At 40.2% G+C, this 20,399-nt stretch overlaps 1 protein-coding gene across 9 annotated transcripts in view; it reads left to right on the top strand.

Moving 5' to 3' along the window:
• The window catches only part of LOC124297114 (Down syndrome cell adhesion molecule-like protein Dscam2), a 116,446-nt gene that overhangs the window by 94,727 nt on the left and 1,320 nt on the right, over nucleotides 1-20,399 (top strand). For 3 of the 9 annotated variants that reach the window (XM_046747765.1, XM_046747760.1, XM_046747759.1), the window contains 19 exons: nucleotides 218-391; nucleotides 2,189-2,339; nucleotides 2,914-3,062; nucleotides 3,633-3,764; nucleotides 8,130-8,430; nucleotides 10,231-10,409; nucleotides 10,964-11,133; nucleotides 11,229-11,367; nucleotides 11,539-11,656; nucleotides 12,077-12,525; nucleotides 13,139-13,320; nucleotides 13,412-13,805; nucleotides 13,887-14,027; nucleotides 14,271-14,423; nucleotides 14,578-14,768; nucleotides 15,775-15,789; nucleotides 15,994-16,147; nucleotides 17,567-17,669; nucleotides 18,095-20,377. In XM_046747765.1, the coding sequence (XP_046603721.1) occupies nucleotides 218-391; nucleotides 2,189-2,339; nucleotides 2,914-3,062; nucleotides 3,633-3,764; nucleotides 8,130-8,430; nucleotides 10,231-10,409; nucleotides 10,964-11,133; nucleotides 11,229-11,367; nucleotides 11,539-11,656; nucleotides 12,077-12,525; nucleotides 13,139-13,320; nucleotides 13,412-13,805; nucleotides 13,887-14,027; nucleotides 14,271-14,423; nucleotides 14,578-14,768; nucleotides 15,775-15,789; nucleotides 15,994-16,147; nucleotides 17,567-17,669; nucleotides 18,095-18,329 (3,530 nt within the window). In that variant the 3' untranslated portion in view covers nucleotides 18,330-20,377. Of the gene's footprint in view, nucleotides 1-217; nucleotides 392-2,188; nucleotides 2,340-2,913; nucleotides 3,063-3,632; nucleotides 3,765-8,129; nucleotides 8,431-10,230; nucleotides 10,410-10,963; nucleotides 11,134-11,228; nucleotides 11,368-11,538; nucleotides 11,657-12,076; nucleotides 12,526-13,138; nucleotides 13,321-13,411; nucleotides 13,806-13,886; nucleotides 14,028-14,270; nucleotides 14,424-14,577; nucleotides 14,769-15,598; nucleotides 15,674-15,774; nucleotides 15,790-15,993; nucleotides 16,205-17,566; nucleotides 17,670-17,794; nucleotides 17,822-18,094; nucleotides 20,378-20,399 lie in introns of those variants that run through there. The other 6 variants (XM_046747761.1, XR_006906533.1, XR_006906534.1 and 3 more) reach the window with 6 other exon arrangements.

A 20,399-nucleotide genomic window follows, 5' to 3' on the forward strand; every position in this document is an offset into this window, starting at 1 on the left:
TAAGGAAATTGTTTATTTGCTGCAATAATCGTTAGTTTCTTCATTAAAAATTATAATCCTTTTGAACAAATTTTTTTAGTCATGCCTCTGACCTGAAGCCTTTTTCTTTCATAATTCGGTGTATTTCAAGACGCTTATATTGAAAAGATATTTAATAAATCGTTAATTAAGGGCCTTCCAATATCATTTCAAACATTTTTTCAAATGCAATTTCCAGGAAGTAAATCCGGGGAGTACGAAGAGCTGCGTGAGAGAATGTACACAAAACTTTTAACGAACGGTACGTTATTGCTCCAGCATGTAAAGGAAGACCGAGAGGGTTTTTATCTCTGTCAAGCAAGCAACGGTATTGGTAGCGGAATCGGGAAGGTGGTTCAGCTCAAGGTCAACTGTAAGTATCACACCGTTGCAAAATTTAGGGAATACTTATTCAACGAACAGAACTTACATAAATTCTTGTTTTTCCCCGCCATTTCGTTACTTAGAAAACTTATTCCAGGTTTTCTTCCGACTTTCATTTCAACCTTTCATATTCTCTTCTTTGTCAATTTCAACTGCCGACTCCGTTTTATTTTTCTTATATTTCTTCGCCTCTTGTTATTCCTACCCATAGGATTAAATTCACGTGACGCGTGGAAAAGCGCGTAAAAAAATGTTAGCATTATAAAAAAATATTTTAAACCCAATTTCGAGTCGAAGCGCATCTGGTGAACCATGATAACGCGTCAGAGATCCTTTCAAAACGGTTGAACGATTGCAATTATAGTAGTAAGAATTGTTGAAAACCCTCGGAGCTTTTTGCTTTGACTTAAAACGTCTTGCCGAGTATGAATTCAAGAATACTCGCTATTATACCTGATCACATTACATGGATTGTCTGAGCCAGTTTCAATCGAAATTCCGGTTGGTTTTTCACCGCCTGTAAAAGTAGGCCGATGATTCGTCTGAGCTTTTTTGTTCTCGTTGTTCATTAAGCTTTCGCTCCTTTGTGATCGAAGTGAAGCTTCTCCTTTTCTCATTTTTCTCTTCTCTTGGACTCGGTATAATGTTTGTGTGTATTTATACCTCAAAAAGCTTCTTGAAATTTGTGCTGATATTAAAGCAACTTGAGGTTTAATTTAGCGGGATTTTAATGACCGAGAATCGGTGATGAGTATCCTCAAACTATATTTAATGCGGCTTTCGTCAATTCGCGTCGGATGATGGCAGCTGGCAACCAGTTTTCATCCCGCCTAACTCGAGATACTTAGAGCGTCCTATAATTAGTTTCCAGACCGAATTTCACCCTCCCAAAACAATTAAAACGGACCTTTGGAATGTCCTGCGTCGAGTTGAATTAAATTTCGTGCAATTTTCGTGAAATCTGAGAAGTCCGCCCAACCGTGATATTGTCACATTATTAATACCGCCAATAAGTGCAAAATCGTCTGGCCCTTCAACGCCACGAAGTTCTCTCTAAACATTATACGAAGTTCCTGTCCTGTCCGAGAAGTTGAAATCCTGTTGGCGTCGTCACCGGTGGATTATTGCGAACTAGAATCAGGAATTGAAGAACCAAGCTATGCAGCGAATTGAATTTAGATGCAGAACACGACGGAAACCCGAACTACTCGATGCTGGTTCAAAGTCACGTCCAAGAAGTTCGGGAGGTTAATCGAATATTTAATGAATGCAAACGGGATTTTAATCACCCGACTATTGTACCTGGGAGTAAGATTCCTTCGTACAGTAGGTCAACATGGCGTTGCCGTTAAAATTTTTGTCCTTGAATGGGGTTTTAACCCCGTTAAAATTCATTCGAAAACCCTCGACGGTATAATCAACTCGGTTAAATTACCGCCAAGTTTGAGACCCGTTTCAATTCAATTCCATTCCTCCGATTGCTTACACAAGCACGAAGATCGCGTTCGTTGTGTCACCTGATTCCCATTCGCGATCTTCCAACAGCTGGAACTTCAACTACAGCAACTAGTACTGTAGCTAATTTCACAGAGTCTCAGAAACTTCCGTTCAAACTTTGATCCAGCTTCGTGGCACAATAACACACGGTGAAAACACAGCGACAACTCGACTGGATCCAATGGTCTCTGCATGTTAATTATGTGTCACATCCTGCAGACTTCAGACTAATGCACTTTACCTTGCTCATGAGATCCAATGAAGTTGACCCTGTCTCCTCTATCGACAGCCTCTCCATATTTTGCGGCTCCTTCTCGTCTGGTAACGATAAAGAAGGGCGATACCGCGACGCTACACTGCGAAGTCCATGGCGATAAACCGGTCACTGTCACTTGGTTGAAGGGTGGAAAGGTCGAGCTCAATCCTTCGACGAATTATCGGTAAGAAAAGACTTTTAGACCTGACAAAGTGTCAATTAGTCGATGCTTAGTGGAAATATCGAGTCATTTTTTATTACACACCGAAGTCTCCGTTTGCGTTGATTGAGGTTTGAGTTGATTTAATCAACTTTGACTAGTGAGAAAAGTTGTTATTGAGTTTTCGAATGTATTAATATCCAATCTCACGCTTTTTTAAAGTTATCGTTGTCGAGCCATCATAACCATCAACATATCTGATAATGAAATTCCAAGTTGATGGTCGGTGTAACCTTAAGTCACACACGGCGTTAACTGGATTCCGGCGTTAACTTAAATAGTGGTGACCTTACTTCTAATGAGAATGTAGCTACTCTCATGAAAAATATTTCATACAACTTGACTGAACTTCCACTTTTCCGGCTTGACAAAGTTGAATCATATGCTGGTAGTCTTGGTTTCCAACCATATACAATCTACCTTAAGTAACGGTAAATGTTACATATCTTATGAAGGGAACCATAACAACGTGCTTAGTCTAATTTAACGCCTGCATGATATCATTTTTCACAACATAAATTCGTATTTTCTCTTCAAGCGTCACTGTAAAGCAAGAGATAACGCCGGACGGCGTCGTGGCTCAGCTTCAGATCGCTTCAGCCGAAGCTTCGGACAATGGAGCTTACTTTTGTCAAGCCAGCAATCTTTTCGGACGCGATCAGCAGCTGGTGCAGCTTCTGATTCAAGGTAAACCGTTTTTTCTCACATTATACGTAGTATCAGTCTTTTTACAAGAGGATCGAGTGCGTGTTCTGGAAACGAAGCTTGATCACGCTCGAAGGTGTTGGACAGTTAAAGTCCAGGGAGGATGATGGGGATTGGAAAGAAACGAGACACAATTAGGTGGATCAAAATCGGACCTTCGCGAGTACTTTGCCCTGGGCTTCTAAGCGCATGTCATTTCTCTTCCCCGTTATCGTTTCAGTAACGCTTAGTTAGTGTGAATTGCCAGCGAAGTCCAGACACGCTAGGCAGAGAACGTTGGCTGCAATTCAAGCTGAATCTGACGCTCGATTAATCACCCGAGAGATTTAATTCCAAAGTGTAATTAATTACACCGTTCTGGTTGACTTTTTTGCCTCGTCCTGAAGCGAGCTGGGCGACCCTTTGCGCGAAAGTACTGCGGCGGACGGGGAATGAAAAAATAAAAACTAGGGGAAAAATAAAATCTCAAAAACATATTCAATCTCCTCGAAATAAGCTCTTTGGATCCCAGCTTCTAGCGACTTAAAAAAAATCAGTCGACTCGTGTTACAGAACCTCCTCAAGCACCCAACGCCCTCGAAACTGCAATGGTCGCCAGCAGGAGCATTAATGTCAAATGGCAGCACAAGGCTCAGGACACTGGTGAAGTCACGAAGTACATACTTCAGTACAAAGAAGGAGAAGGTGAGCGAATTGAATTTACAGACGAAACATCGGGTTACACCATAAATGCCATTGAACTGCGCGAATACCATTGACCCATAAATTAGCGAAAATTGGCACAAATGCTGCCAAATTTTAGGACTTTTTACCCTTTTCAATGTACATGTATAAATTTAGCTGCTATCTTCTGTCCTCCTCTTTGAAAACATCACCAACTTCCTTGCTTCCTGATTAATAAGGTGTATAATACAGATGGAGTAAAATTGTAGACTGCGCCTGATGGACAGTTGGTGCGGAAAAGAACCCCAGCTTTTGAATTTTGAAAACCTTTGTGAGATTTTAGAGATTCGGTGGTCATCACAGCGCGTTTCACACCATGGAATGACGGCGCGGAAGAGTAAGCACGGCTAATAGATTGTCCTACTTTAGGAAGGGAAAGTAGGGATTTCCAAAATCTCGCATAAGCCTGTTTTATGGAGCGAAGAAGCGTTCGTGGCTCTTCTAGATTCCTATTGCTCAAATAAGCCGCGTCCCGACGCCCCGAGAATCCGGTCGCACCCAAACCAACCCCTGAACCCAGAACCTGCAAAAACAAAGTTTATCCTGAGCTCAACTTGAGCAGGATACCTGCCATGGCTCCGTCTTCTTCTTTATAAAGTTGTTATTAAATTTTACACAAATTTATAGTTGCGTATAGCCGCAGTTCCGCTGAAATTATTAGCTGTGCAGACAGCGGTTCGAAGCTCGCTTCTCCAAGGTTATTGTACATACTGAACAAAACAGAAACAAAAAAATAAAAAACAAAAAAAAAAAAAAAAATTATGACACAACGGTTCAAAACCTCCGCGATCGAGGTGGATTAAGTTAAATTTGATTAAAACAATATTTTCTTGTTACGTTTTATGTTTTGAATGAAGGCGGCTGGTTGGCCAAAAGTTGACGCTTTTTGTAACTAATTTTAATACAAGATATTCGTATACTCAGGTTTATCAAATTATTAATAAATTCCTAATGTACGAGAATCTCTTTAAAAATATAAATATTGATCACACTGAAATTATAAACAAAAGCTTTTATAATCATGCCTTTTCGGCTCAATTTAATGTGATTAAAAATCTAGTTGGTTCGGTCTTTCTATAAAGTCATGGAATCGCTTTTTTCTATCATGTTGGTATCATTGAATATTTAACTTCACAACTTTGACGACTTCAGGGTTGTTTATACCCGTGCGGTAAGGAATAGATTGCAACTGAGTTCAACTTCGGGCTTTTGCGTTTAAGATCATCCAGGAAATCAAGCAGTAGGGTTAAATAAATGCTTGGTATTATTAGACTACGAGATTGACGTTTATTGATTGGTTTGAAAGGTGGAGACGAAGCGAACAGTGTAAAAGATAGATGAAAAGTGCGTAGGTCGAAGGGTAAAGATGAAGTTACTAGGGATGAGTAGGACGAAGTCTAAATGAGTGCAAAAACAGAGTGCATGATCAGGGTTCTGGGAATGAAAGGAGATACTCAGGTGTGCACAGGATGTGCAAGAAATTGTTGAGTCCAATTACATGAAGAGGTTAGATAAAAAAGACGAAGAATGCGAAGAGGGACTGAGCACTTAACGCAACGTTGCATCGATACCGATTTCGATCAACAAATGGCAGTGATGAATTGAATACTGAGAAAAAAAGAAATTCCGTTTCAGTAACTTTGCAGAGAATAGTTTTCTGAATAAAACTAATGTTCAATAAGTGAGAACGCTCGACTTTATCAGATTCTTAACAATTTTTAAACGATTTGAAACGAATCATTGGTATTCAAACTTCACTTTGTAATTCCAGTATTTGTAACTTTTGTATGTGGAGAAATTAGGAAAAATAGCTTAGGAATACAATAATTTGGTAAATGCTTAATCGACGACTATAAATCGTGATATAACTAATAAAATGTATCGATTTTTGACCAACCAATCTTTTTAAACAAAAAATGTTTAAGTAAAATCACCGTAATAACGAGTCCTTAAACTACGGAAAACGACTTTTCAATTACATTTCGAGATGACGAATCGAATGTTGTTCTTCCAAATCTCGATTTCAACACTTCCTGTTAAAAAACTGTCTCTCGTGAATATTTTGATACACGATTTTCCGAGTGAAAAATCCGAGTACCTTGTGAAGAGCATTGTAAGCTAGTCGGATATCCCGACGTTTCACGCGTATAACACGAAACGAAATATGATTATATCCACTAATTTGCAACGTTATACCCGGAGCCGGTGATCACGGCAGCGGGAGAGGAGGATGAAAATTGGCCTGCAGAATCGAGAAGCGACTAACGCCTGGCGGCCCTAGATTATACTTTAACGTTCAATTAAGACGCTATAAATTATATTTAAAAGGTGAGCGAGCCGAGTTACGGTCGTAATAATAAACTTTCGCGGGTCTCCGAGGCCCGGATCTACATTGTAGCAACTTTACACCCTGCGCGGAAACAGTAAACCATTCGGCTATCCAATTTCGGGTTTATCCCGAAATCTGTAGATACCGAAAGCTCCGCTCGGACTGACCCGATAGTTTGAATAATTCATTAATCACCAGAAGACCCTTCGAGGTTGACCTAGTGTCCGAAAGGTACGGGGTTTTCACAGTTTTGCAAAAAAAGAAGGGAAGAAATTGCGAATTACATTGTTAGTCTCTCGAAACATGGGTCACGAAGCACTGCGTGTGTTTTAAATGAAAATCATCGAAAAACGACGGCGTTTAAAATGCAAGATTAAATTCTACGGTTAGATTTCTGTGAATTCGATGGACAAGAATTTTTAACAATCGTTTGAAACAAACTTTAAATGTAATGTGAAGATTTGAAAATTGAAAATTTCGAAATTATTTCAAATGTCAGACAAAGAACGATGTGTTGGAAAACTTTTACGCATCAAAAGCAATACGAATATCTCTTCTTGAAATATTCTATACGATTGCAAATGATATGTTTGAACGTCAAGAGCAAATTCTTTGCCAGAAGAGTTACTCGATTAGAAGAATGTGTAATTTCTCGTAATTTATATAGGTTTGATTAATGATGCCATGGTCGACAGTATTTTCTCTGCCAAAACTGGATTAATCGTTGCATAAATTCACTCGATGATTAAATATATGTAAATATGTGAATAAGAAGAATGACAGTCCTCAAATAATTACGCTGCAGCTCCTGTAGTTGCCTATACAATAATAATTGATTATTTCCGAAGACTTATAAATACGCTAAGTCATTACTCATTTACTTCTCAACCTCTCCGAGTTTGTGCAATAAAAAAAAAAAAAAAAAAACAGACAAGAGCACACCGTGATCTAAAAAGTAAGGGAGACGATAAAAAACAATCAGGTATTCATCTTGTCTTATATGGAAAATATCTTCGTTAATTTTTTTCTCGAAATTATGAAAGGTGTGGCATGATGCGCGCGATATTATACAGTGTACAACTTCATGGATCCCCCAGCTTAATGAACGGCCCTAAGTATCCGATATTGCGTTCATCTGCTTCAAGAAACTCGATCAATCAATCCTTTCATCGACGGTCGAAGCACTCGACCGTGGCTAACGTCGCCATTGCGATTTATATATACAGGACTTAAAACACACTTGCTTGCTCTCCATGGTCTGCAACTTTCTACCGGGCACGGTTCGGGTTTTCGTCAGGAGTCGATTATCCAATCTCATTGTCAGAATTGTCATGTCTTCGCGATTTAAGATTTCGCTGACTTCAGTAGATTTTGATTCATTTCGAGAATATAAAATTGGTGTTAGAAAAAAAACTGGTGCCTGACTCTGCAAATTTTTTATGGATAGATTATTCAATGGTTTCCAAGGATATCAAAGATATTATAATTAATACTGCCAATAATTTGCTGAAAAATTTAAGTGACTAGCTGAAAAAATGTCACACGCTCTCGATAATGCCACATATTATTTAACGATAACTGTGAATATTTCACGTAATTTTGTATGAATATTATCGTAGAAATCGAAAATTATCGTAAAATATTTCGAACAATCAAGCGTTTGACAGATGTCAAGAATGGTCAAGATCCTAGTGTCGAAGATCATCAATAGGATATTGGAAGAATTGTATTTCCTGTATTTGATTTCGTAACAACTGCAAGCCTCAGTGGGTAAATCAGGCTGATTCTGGATACAGATTCCCATACCGACACTTACCGATACTTAGTCAAGACAAAAACCTTCATCAATAATTCAAATCAATCGGAGTGGGGATATCCTCCACCGTAGAAGATTCTTGAGAAAGGTTTGTGTCTTGTCTAAGTGTCGGTAAATGTCGGTATGGAAAACTGCATCCAGAACCGCCCTGGTATTCCTACTAACCTCGGATTCATTACAGGAGGAGTTTGGCAGCAGCAGGAACTGTCCGGACCTCCGTTGCCCTATGCAGCCCTTATTGACGATCTGAAGCCAGCGACTCGCTACTACATTCGCGTTATCGCCGAAGGACCCGCAGGGCGATCTGCTCCGTCCCCAGATCTGGTTGTGAGAACGGAACCCCAGAGGCCAGCAGGTCCTCCGATCAATCTGGCCGCCAGGTCCGTATCTGCTACCGAAATCCTCGTCACCTGGGGACCACCGATACCGGAACTCAGGCACGGAGATATACAGAGCTTCAATATTGGCTACAGAGAAACCAGGTGAGTTGAAACTGAAACGCTCCGACGGTAAAAATAAAAACTTCCGAAATCCAGGTTATGAAACTATCGCTTTAACGTAGCTTCCTTGAAAAAGCATTAAGCTGGAGGTGAGGATGTCAAACTAGAACCATGCACAATTTGAGAAGCTGTTTTATCGGTGAAGATGGTTTTTTTTTTTTCTTTCAAGAAATTTATTTGGTTCTTTTTTGCCCGTAGCATTAAAAATACATACCATATATGCAAATTTGAATGTCCACCATGCATCCGGCTAATAAATCGATAATAGACATTTCATGGATACTAAATGCTAATATTGCATACTGCCGAAGGGATCATGATTTCATTACTGTTGATATATGCAGTGATCGGAAATCCGAGAATTTAATGTTGATATTGATTACTAGTAATAAAATTTCGAAACTTACAACCAGAGCCGTAGTGTATTTCACGCGTCTATTCACTGCGTTCTATTGTTTTGTAAAATAAGTTTACAAGAATCTCGATGCACCGCAGTTGCAGGGAAATATTGCAAAGATATTGCGGGAAATTCTGTAATGATTGTGAAAACTACCGGCTCTGCGTCTAGCCTCATCAAGAGCTCCTCACTCCGTCAAACCAATTGAAACAAGACTGATAATTATAACCAATTTGTACATTTTGACTTGGTTATGGCTATAAGGTGGAACACTAAGCATGTAAATCTGACGGATGAGATTCCATCTTGAACGTCACCCAGACTCAACTTCCTGGAACATTGATTAGCTTATGAAACCCCCTCGCTTCGAATCGAAAACAGGAGAGTAAGGGGGACAGATATAAACGGAGAAACTATTCTCTCCAACCAGCCATGTAAATTCTGTCAGGCTTGATTAATATTGAACAACGTATGTGGTGAATATAGAGGGTTGTCAACAGCTAAGTTTTCGTCTGTAGAATTGACAGTTTCCTTGATAAGAATCTTTCATTCAACGTCAGACGTCACGTTTACATTTGATCCAATAATTTTATTAAAAACAATTTTGGGAATGCAAATTTTTCGCTCCGATATCTAGTATCTAGATATATTTGATTTTAATAGACCTATTTCACCGTATTTTTTACGATTTACTTATTTCATGTGCAAAAGCTGAGACCTTACAGTTGGCACGGAGTTTTTCATGCCTTTGTATTCGCATAAATAACCCAATATAATCCACTAATAAAGCAGTTGTGAGTTTTGAGAATTCGTGTCTCAACAACCAATTACTTTATTTAATTCTGCTTCGTTTTATTCAAAAATATGTAGATCTAACTTCATTTCAATATTTTTATCAAAGTTAATCAATAAGTATTAATCAAATAGTATTATTATTAACAAATACGTCAACCATTTTGCTCGGTGTCATTTTTCGTACTGGCTACGATATCTCGAAAACTGTTGAACCATTTTACTTCAAATTTGGAAACCGTATTCATGGATAGTATATTCTCTTTGTTTAATCCCACTTTTTTCTGTCATATTCTTCTGTCAATTGAATAGAAACGTCGTAAAAGTCGAACAGGAGTATCGAATTTTGACTTCACGCGATCGCCATTTTGTTCAGAAAATAGATCCGACTGAAAAAAAGCTCGATCGACATACTTTTGAATGAAACAAATCCTGATCAAATTGAATAATTAGACGTCGAGATGTAAATTTCAAAAATTCACCCACTACTTCAGCCATATACCTACTCGATAAACCCTCTGAACCAAGCTTTGAGCCACATTCGAGTTTTCTGATCCTGAAACACTTACAACCCGTAATCTATGGGTTCCCAGCTCGGGTAACCCGGCCTACAATTTCACCCCGGTTTCCGGCGATGGTGAGGAAGGAGGGGGTGAACTTCATCTCACTGGATTGAGGGCATACACACGTTACACATTGGTAGCCCAGGCCGTCAACCAGGTTGGCTCAGGTCCGCTGTCAGAGCCACTGACCACCCAGACGTTGGAAGACGGTGAGTGACGTGATTCTTGAGAGAAGACGACTTTTCGTCGATTGATTCACAGCCGATACGAGACGGAATCCTTCAGCCACACCGCGGGTAATGACAAGCTGATCATCCCCGTCAAAAGGGGCCCTTCAACGCCGATTAGCGAGGGTGGTGGTTACTTTGAGGGAATTTTCGGTACTGTCAGAATGCGAAGCCATTCAGTGAAGTGTTCTCTGAATGACGGTGCGTCGGAACCGGAAACAGTTTACCGAACTCGCGACCGTTTGAACCCTGTTCAAGTTGAGATCGCGGGAGGAGGAGCCGCTCTTCCGATAGTTACTGAACCTTGGAAAGTTAAATCGCGGCACGGGAAGGCCTAAAGTTGCGTTCTGTATTTGAATGGAAATAATTATATCCTCACTGAATTGAACTTCGATTTATGATTGAGTTCAAGTCGAGCAAATACTGAATTTTTAATTTTTTACCGTGCAATTGAGCGACGGAAAAGCTTTTAAAACTACAGGGGAGGCGAAGGATGTGGTGCGGAATCAATGCCAATTAAAACTTTGTCTGTGCAGTGCCCAGCATGCCACCGGAAGACGTTCGCTGCGCTGCCCTCTCATCCCAGTCGTTACAAGTCTCATGGCAGCCGCCCCCCAGTTCTCATTCCAATGGAATCGTTCAGGGGTATAAATTGTACTACGAGCCAGTCATGGAGGAGACTTGGCGAGGAGTTGACGAGATGGAGGTAACGGTTAAAACTTGTCAGTTTTAGAAAATCCTATTGGCTCACATTTTTCGTTTAGTTGAGTTTGAGCGCGTCACTCTCGTCCCTTTTTTCAGGTTCGAAAAACAAGCGCTTTAACAACGGTTCTGACCAATTTAAGACGCTACGCAAATTACAGCATGCACGTACTCGCCTACACGAGGATAGGCGACGGTGTTGCGTCCCCGATGACTTATTGTCACACCGAAGAAGATGGTGAGATTATATTTTATGGTATACAGGCCCGATGAAAGTATCATCCTGCGTGTGATTATCCGATGTTTACAATGTTGCTACGGTTTTAATAATACAGTCTTTTAATTGAGGTTTCAAGTATTACACCCTCGGAGAAAAAGCCCCGATCAATGTTTCCGCTTTTATTCACAGCCCCTGGGAGTCCCGCGGACATAAAAGTGGTTGTAAGCTCACCGCAAGCTCTTTTCATATCGTGGTTACCGCCCTTGGAGCCAAACGGAGTGATCACTAAGTACAATTTATACACCAGGTAAACGAGACCAGTCGAGTATTATGTTACACGTTTTGCAAATTGCGAATCTGATCTGGAGCTGCTAAAAGCTTCGTATATACACATATGCTTCGACTCCCTGAACCGTTGAAAATAATAATTGACGAAATCCATTTGGAAAAGTGTTGTTCCGTCCATGAAATGGTGGAGAAATCCTTCACGGAGAAAAGGGTACTTATACTGGAAATTTGCGCATGGTACAGAACCAAATGAATTTGCTGTCGCAGTATGATATTTATAGTGTAATACGACTTACCCTCGTACCGCAACGACATAACCATCAGTGACTATACCGCGTTATGTGAAATTTTAGTATGGTAACCTCTTTCCTTGTGTAGTGTTGAAAAAAACATAATGCCCACTGAATTCAATCCGGAATTAAGTAACTTTGAACTGCAGGGTGGTGAACGGTCGTGAGGAACTCAACCATGGTAAGAAACCGCTCTCTGCCGCGGACACTTTTTTCGAGGCAACGGACCTCGAGCAACACGTCGAATACCAGTTTTGGGTGACGGCGAGCACCAGAGTGGGCGAGGGTCAGAGTTCACGAGTAGCTGCTCAAGTGCCTTCGAACCGAGTGCCTGCCCGCATCACGTCATTTGGCGGCCACGTCGTGAAGCCCTGGAGAGGATCGGCCACTCTGGACTGCAACGCGGTTGGCGACCCTAGACGAGAGTGGCTCAAGGGTGTCGAGCAGATTTACCCCGGTGCTAATCACAACATTCAGATACTTCAGACCGGCGAATTGGTCCTGTCAAGCTTACAGACTCAAGAAAGTGGCAACTACACTTGTCAAGTCGAAAACGCCCAGGGTAGCGATCGTCTACAGTACATACTCACCGTCCAAGGTACAAGAGTATACGTACTATACCTACCGCAAAACTGATCAACTTTTTTGTTCGTTGACTGTGTAACGTCTGCACGCATTATGTGGCTAGTTTAAAAGAGGTTGATTGTTCGAAATTACTTATTTGTACTGCTGTTAGGACATTAATTGTAAATTTTACCGGGTCAAAATGGTTTGATTGAACCATGATAATAATGTTTTGGATTCGCAGCAGTGTTTGAGTCAAGTTTGGTATCAGGATAAAACAGTCTTAGAAAAGTTATAACGCCTCGATTTGTTTTGTTATAAGTGAATGGTTAATATTAAAGAAAAGGTATGTAAATCAAAATAATACAGGAAATCTCTCTTGGCCGCCAAATAGAGGCAGTCCTGAAGCGCAGAGAAATTGCCACGAAGTCTAAAATGACTTCGTGACTTTCATTCCAAGCGATTGCTAGTGCTTGACTGTGTTATGAATGCTTTAGAATCTACACTCGTGAAGTGAAATAATGGTGTATTAAAAATAAGAATCCATTCGATTTTATTGAGCTACGCATGACATGGGCAGCAATAGACTGGTCACTTTACGATGCTTCATATAAAGCCTGTGCCTCCATGTCTTGAACGAATTTCAGTTCCACCCAGCACGCCGGTACTCTACGTGACGAGCTCAACGTCTAGCAGCATACTGCTTCACTGGAAACCAGGAAACACAGGCGGAGCTCCATTGACCGGATACACCCTTCACTATCGTAGAACTCACGGGAATCTCGACGAGCTTCAACTCTCCCGTCGAGCCACCAGCTACGAGCTCAAAGTAATGACCAATTTTTCATCCTGCTTCAGAAACGTAACCAGATGCCATAACTTCCGCCATTTTTCTTTTCATTCTTAATCGCACTCAACAGGGTCTACTGTGTGGAAACGCGTACCATCTTTATCTGACATCTCACAACAAACTGGGCAGCAGCCCGGCCTCGCCTACGCTTTCGGTTCGTACTCAGGGTCAAGCACCAGGTATTCCAAGAGCAGACGCTTTTCTGGCACCCAATTCAACCACCCTGGCTCTCCGTCTTCACGTCTGGCCCGACAACGGCTGTCCGATTTCTTACTTCGTTATTCAGTACAGGCCGATCAGCGAGTTTCATTGGACGTTGGTCTCGAACAGCGTTAAGATGAATCGGAGATTCGTCATACCTAATCTCTCGCCTAGTTCGGTCTACCAGCTAAAGGTCGAGGCCTATAACGTCGCTGGCAGCAGTCAGGCCGAGTTCACTTTCGTCACTCTCACTAAAGACGGGGGTAAGTGACCGGGTGACATTCCGCATCCGCATACCGGAAGGCGAACAGCGATGGAAATGTTTTTGGTTTACGATGTTCCAGAACCACCACCGCCAGAGCTCTCGAAACGAGGCATCATCCCGATCCCCTTTTATGCCGACCTTAAAGTCATGCTACCGCTGATCGTCGCTACTGTTGCTCTTCTTGCAGCCGCTGCAACAATCGCTTTTTGCTGGAGAAACAGTGAGTTCACTATTGATTTGACTTCCATGTGCCCAGCAAACATGGTTCTGAGGAGGTTGGACGTAGTTTCGCTTCACATCACATCTGATTTAACCTTGGGTAGCAGATTTCTGGTAGGATCATTCGTTAAAGTCTATCGCGCTGACGTCAAACAGACCTTGTCACGAAATCAGTAGTATAGCTTCTCGACCCAGACTAATGGCGCATGGAGCCCAGCTGATCATGGTCGTATTTCACCTTCAGGATACTTGGGGGACGGAGTCCAGAGGCCCATGAAGGAGACTCAGGAGAATCAGCAGAACGCGGAGGCGCAACGCGAACGTTACTACGCAACAATTCACAAAGTCGCCCTACAGCAAGCGGCGAACACGGCAGGAGGACCTGACAAGATCCCAGGTGACCATTTATTACAATTGCGTACCGAACGAAGTGTTCATACTCGAGGGACACCAACACGATAAAGAAGTAGACTGCTACTCACGACACGGTGGAGAATCATTATTTCCATAACACAATTTAAAAGGTAGGCGATACCTTTGATGGGTTACAGAGACAGCGGAGGACATCTCGCCGTACGCTACGTTCCAGCTGTCGGAAGGTGGCGGGGCAAGCCTGGGAGGCCTGGGCGGTGCCGCCGAAGCATCAGCGGCCGGACTTCACCCCAACAACACCCTACTTCACAGCTTCATGTACCACGAACACGCAATGACAGAGGGATGCGCCAGTCCACCGCCTGCAACGGTACAGGCATCTAGATTTACCTCGTTGCTCACATTCATGGTGAAAGTGTCTTATTCGTATCCATTGACAAAAACGTGACAGGCTTTTCGTAAATTTTAAAGACTGGCTTACAAAGGTGTTTAGATTGTTGCGAAAAAAACGAGCGGGTTTAGGCTGGCCGTGAGCCAGCCTTTGAACTTCCCGTTTTCATATTGGTGTCGAACTTAAATACAATGTCATTATCCTGTTTGAACTTAGAAAGCAACAAACTACCATACTAGTTACACAAAAATCAGGCGAATTCTGGGCTTTGGACTAACATATTTGACCTGCAGCTATGAAGTACAGTTTTTTCCTCAACTCACGTTGGATTCATGACCAGTGACCATAAAAACCTTGTAGTGCCAATTTACACCGAAATCCTTTGATGATGGAAATCCTAAGATATTTTTTTTTTTGATCATACTGAGTACACCGAATACAAATCCTGAAAATCTGACTTTAGATCCGTGATCAGCGACCTAAAAAACCTTGTGGTACCAATTTTCATTCAAATGCGTTCTTAATCCATTCGCAAGATATCGCAATTTTTATTTTTAATCTTAGAAATTTATTAAAATAAATCTAGTAGAATCAAATCGATCAGATCGAAAATCTACTCAGTTCTAAGTTTGGAAAAACCGCGGCTTTTGAGACCAAAATGATCAAAATCCGATAACTCATTCTCGAGATATCGTCGGACAAAAATGATCGAAGATGATACTCTAGACCTTGAATCGCCGAAATCTGGTGAAAGCTAAACCTTTTATTTTCGGGGTGATGCAATAAATTCCGTTTTTCTTTGAAAACAGAGAAACGGGAAGTTAATTAATCTGAAATGATCTCGACCGGCTGATTCCCCCGCCTCTAGAGCATTCGACACTGAAGTAAGAGGCGTTAAAAACGCTCTACCAAATACTTGAGGTAATCCCTATTCACAAATCAATAATAATAAAAAAATTTCTTTGTTTTCTTTCATGCTACACAGTATCAGTACTTGAAGGTAAAAATTCCACTGATCTAACGTAATCCAAATGTCCACCATAGTATTGTGAATATGAACAAATTCCGATAGATAAAATTTATTGCTCTGCTAACAGCGATGTAGCTCTGGTACCAAATCTCCGATTTGGAACAGAGTCAACGGAGCAATGAAACTGCGATTGACCGGCATTGATTGAATTTTTCATTATTTGCGAACAACCAGAGTATGAAGAGTGTATCGTCGAGGAGACGCCAACAGAGGAAGCAGCAAGCGCCGGGCGACGTGGAGAGCGACGAAAGCGAGTCTGACCCAGACCAGCTGACCAGCTCCAGAACCGAGTCGTCGAATCAGCTGGATGCCGGCAAGCTCAAGCACAGTACGTTTGACTATTATGACATCGGCAGATTCTGACCCTCCCTCACCACAACTCTAGGTCTTTGTCAAATTTGGAATGGTTGTTCGTGTAGTAGCGCCTTACGTTAAGAAAATAAATTTTTTGAAACGTAGTCGGAGTTTGATTTTTGACCACGGAGTTTGGTGACATCTCCAGGAAATCCACAAATTATTACTGGCGTGGTAAAAAAAACCTCCTCGTCCAAAAAAATTCGTATATTACGTTCACGAATGTTCCAAGCACAAAATGTTCGCTTCAAGTTACACTCGCGTCGTCGTCTTTGAAAGTGATAAAACTTGATTACACAGTCGACAAATTTCCCGGTTGATTATTTTTTGTAATAGATACCCAATCGGAATGAACAAATCAAGGGGTTTTTCACTGTTGCAATTTGGTGTACATACGTCATGTAATCTCTGTAACATCTCGTAATCATGTGTAATCTTTTAGCAATCCACGTGATCTTCGTGTCATCTTCGCAGTCTTTTGGTGATCTTTGTAAGCTTTCCTGTCTCTGGAGTCTTTGTAATCCTTGTAATCTTTCCGCGATCGGGGTAATATTCGTGAAATATTTGCAATCCTTTGCTAATTTTTGTAATCTTTGCTGTCTCTGGAATCTTTGTAGTACTTGTAATCTCTTTGTAATCTTTATAACCTCTTTACAATCCGTGTAATATTTGTGTAAGCTTTACAGTCTTTTGATAATCATTGTAATCTTTGCTATCTCTGGAATCTCTTTGTAATCCTTCTTATCTCTTTGCAATTCCTGTAATCTGTGCTGTCTCTGGAGTCTTTGTAATCTTTCTAATCTCACTGAAATCCGGGTAATATTCCTGAAATATTTGCAATCTTTTGGTAATTTATTTAGTCTTTGCTGTCTCTGAAATCTTTGTAATTCTTGTAATCTCTTAGTATTCCTTGTAACCTCTTTACAATCCGTATAATATTTGTGTAACGTTTACAGTCTTTTAATAATCATTGTAATCTTTGCTATCTCAGGAATCTCTTGGTAATCCTTACAATATTTTCAATCACGTGTAATCCACGTAATCGTAATCGGTGTACGCCACTATTACATGGTGGCTAGCCCCTTGGAACAAATATCAAATAAAAACTCTAGAACTTTTATGACGGTGGAAACGAGCTGATGACCAAACTCCGTATCGAAAAACGGTTGACGTTTCAACAAATACTGGCAGCATATGGGTATCAGATAATATTCTCCTGTTACATAACGACAATTGGTTGTTAAAATTTTGATAACATATATCGAGAGTTGTCACACGCTTCGAACATTTCGAGTTCAGGCCAATACGCAGCCAATGCTTAGAATTAGGGAAAATAAGATAAAATACCGTGATGCTGAGAGGCGGAAGAGTTACACTGATAGGGGTTGGTTAGTTCGGGCTGTTTCAGACTTCATCTACCACGGAACGTCGAGCACCTCGTCGGATATTTCGCCAATGTCCGAACAGAAGTCGCTTCCTCGAAGAGGAAGATCTAGGTGAGATGATTATTAATTCTACCAAAAAACACGGATATAAATTTGGATAAATTGCGATAAGATATCGGTATAATAACTCGTGCAGTTGTTACCAGTCGTTGATACATAATCTCTATTTCAATCAGTCAACACGGCTGTCAACCGACTTAGGTCAGTCATAGAATTATACTTATAAATACTTTTTCATCTCACATTATATATACGCAATTATTCACTATGATCATCTTATACTCGAGGGACGCTTCAAATTCCCCCATGATTATACATTATACTACAAATACATTTCTCCCCTCTCCTCAACACTCGCTCTAGTTTATCGTACGTTCTTGTCAAAAGCACAGCAAGCATCAGACCCAATCTTTTCTATTGCCTTGACACTTCGCGCCGCAGCTTTTAGCTAACCGCAAAATTTCCTCAATTTCAAGGTGGCACGTCCCCAGCAAAAGCACGCTTCGCACCGTGTTACCACCGATGTCGATCGCCGAGACGACCTTTACCGGTGGCCAAACACCAAACGAACGTAGTGAACGTCCAGAATTAAGTGAAGCCGAATGCGACATTGATTCATTGAAAAAACTCAAGCTCGGTATCCGAAGCTCGTTGTGGTCCAGACCCGGCGCACAAAACAACCCTTCGTCTGATTACTCTATCGCAGTTTAAAGTATCGACATATCAACCATTCCCGATATTTCAATCTATATTACACCTTCGTAATCGCGTATTGTCACTGTTTGAAACTCGTTTCGAAGACACCGAATAACGACGCGTTTCAAATCCATACAGATATATACTCTGTGAGGCCCAGTAAAGTAGTCACAAGGATGCGCGCTATCAAAGTGATTCAACATTCTGTACATTTTTTCAATTCAATCACGATTTAAAAGAAATCTTGTCACGTTGAAAAGAATTTCCATTTTTTCGTCACGCTTCTTCCCCTCAAAATCATTGTTTAGAAAGTATTGATTTTGTCATCTTCTGTTCAGTCGTACCTCGAATCTTGCGTATATTTTCTACACATATCGTTTCTATTTATCATAGAAAATAATGTACAGGCTGTTCCTGAAATGACTTGAACAGCAGCGTGACGCGTTTTAATTATATTGAAACAACTAATCACAAAAACTAATGTGGACATTCCAGTTTTAGAATACAACTAGTCGGTTGATACGAATTTACAATGTGGAATACATGAGGCAGACTGCAATGACACAGGGGAAAAATGATAAAAATTTTATGAAAAATATGTTATGACGTATCGTTTATTGCGCGGTATCAATCTGATTGTGACACTATTCTCACTCACACTCTTTATTACACGTGAAACTACTATGAAATACAATTTACGCTGTATGTATATAAATAGGGATAAATTCATGGCAGCAAATAGACACGAAGCATGTGAAATTCCAAACTTTGGCTGAGCACATTTTTTTATACCGAAGGCAATGGCAGAATCAAGTTGCTAACTCGCGCCATTCGAGTAAATTGCAAAACGGGAAATGAAGAAAATGAAAAAAAACAGTATGTTGATTTACATGCACTTTAATTCGTGATAGATATGTATTATATGAAATGATTAACCAAAATCTCGTGCCAACATAAATTGCACAATTAAAGTCTAATACTCAAGCTGTTATCGACCCAGAAAATTAATTCCATCAATTTAAATCGAAACAAATACGATTCGAATTTGTAAATGTACTGTTTTACAACGCTGATTCTATTTCGTTAATTTTTAATATTCGTGCAGGTGATTCATCTTTGAATAGAAATAATTACTGCAATATACAATTGCATAATACTGACAGATTTAGAGATGTGTAAATGGGAGAAAACAATCCATGATAAATAAAAAAAGAAAATAAATAAATAAAAAATTGTTTTCTTCTAATCATTATAAAATCTATGTACAAGTCTTCTGGAAAAACCTTTGAAAATGGGAAGAAAAACAGAGAACAATATAGCTGAAAATTAAAAAAAAACGCATAAGTACGATGTGCCAAACAATGACTTGCTCAGAAAGCCACGTCGCTTATATAACCCTTTTATGACATGGCTGAGACCAAAGACTTAAAAACAGAGCACAGCACCAAATTAAAATGAAAATATTACTGTACATGATTTTTAACGTGAAATTGACTGATTTTCGAAACAATTGGCAAGTCTCACACCGCGATGCGCAAAAATAGACGAAAGAGTTATGGATAATTGTTTGACAAATTGGATTTTTGCCGCTATCATTCCTGAAGTGTGAACAGAGACAGAGCTATGCGCTCGTAAAATTATATAAAAGAATATTCAACGAAATTCGGTTAAACTAAATCGAAAATATATCATCTGGTGATTGGCTAATTCTTACGTTGACAGTATTGATAAAAAAAAATTTCAAAAAAAAAAAAAAAATAAATTATGAAGGAAACGAGTGCCGATAAAACGATGGCATTCTAACGGTTAAGAAAAGTATAGAAGTAAATAGTGTTTCGATGATGCGACGACGGCGATAATAATGACGATGATGATATAAATATACGTATGAAAGAGTATTCTGAATTGGCATCAGCAATTTTAATGTTGGGCTCTGTTGCATTGTAAAGTTTATATACTCGTTGATTATTTTAAGTCCATAACTAATAATAAGGCATTAGTACTGTAAGACTAAGAATTGAAAAAAACAAAAGAAAACAAAAAAAAAAAAAAACACAAAACAACAACATACTAATCAAAACTTTG

The sequence above is a fragment of the Neodiprion virginianus genome, chromosome 2 (assembly GCF_021901495.1).
Source record: "Neodiprion virginianus isolate iyNeoVirg1 chromosome 2, iyNeoVirg1.1, whole genome shotgun sequence".
NCBI lineage: Eukaryota > Metazoa > Arthropoda > Insecta > Hymenoptera > Diprionidae > Neodiprion > Neodiprion virginianus.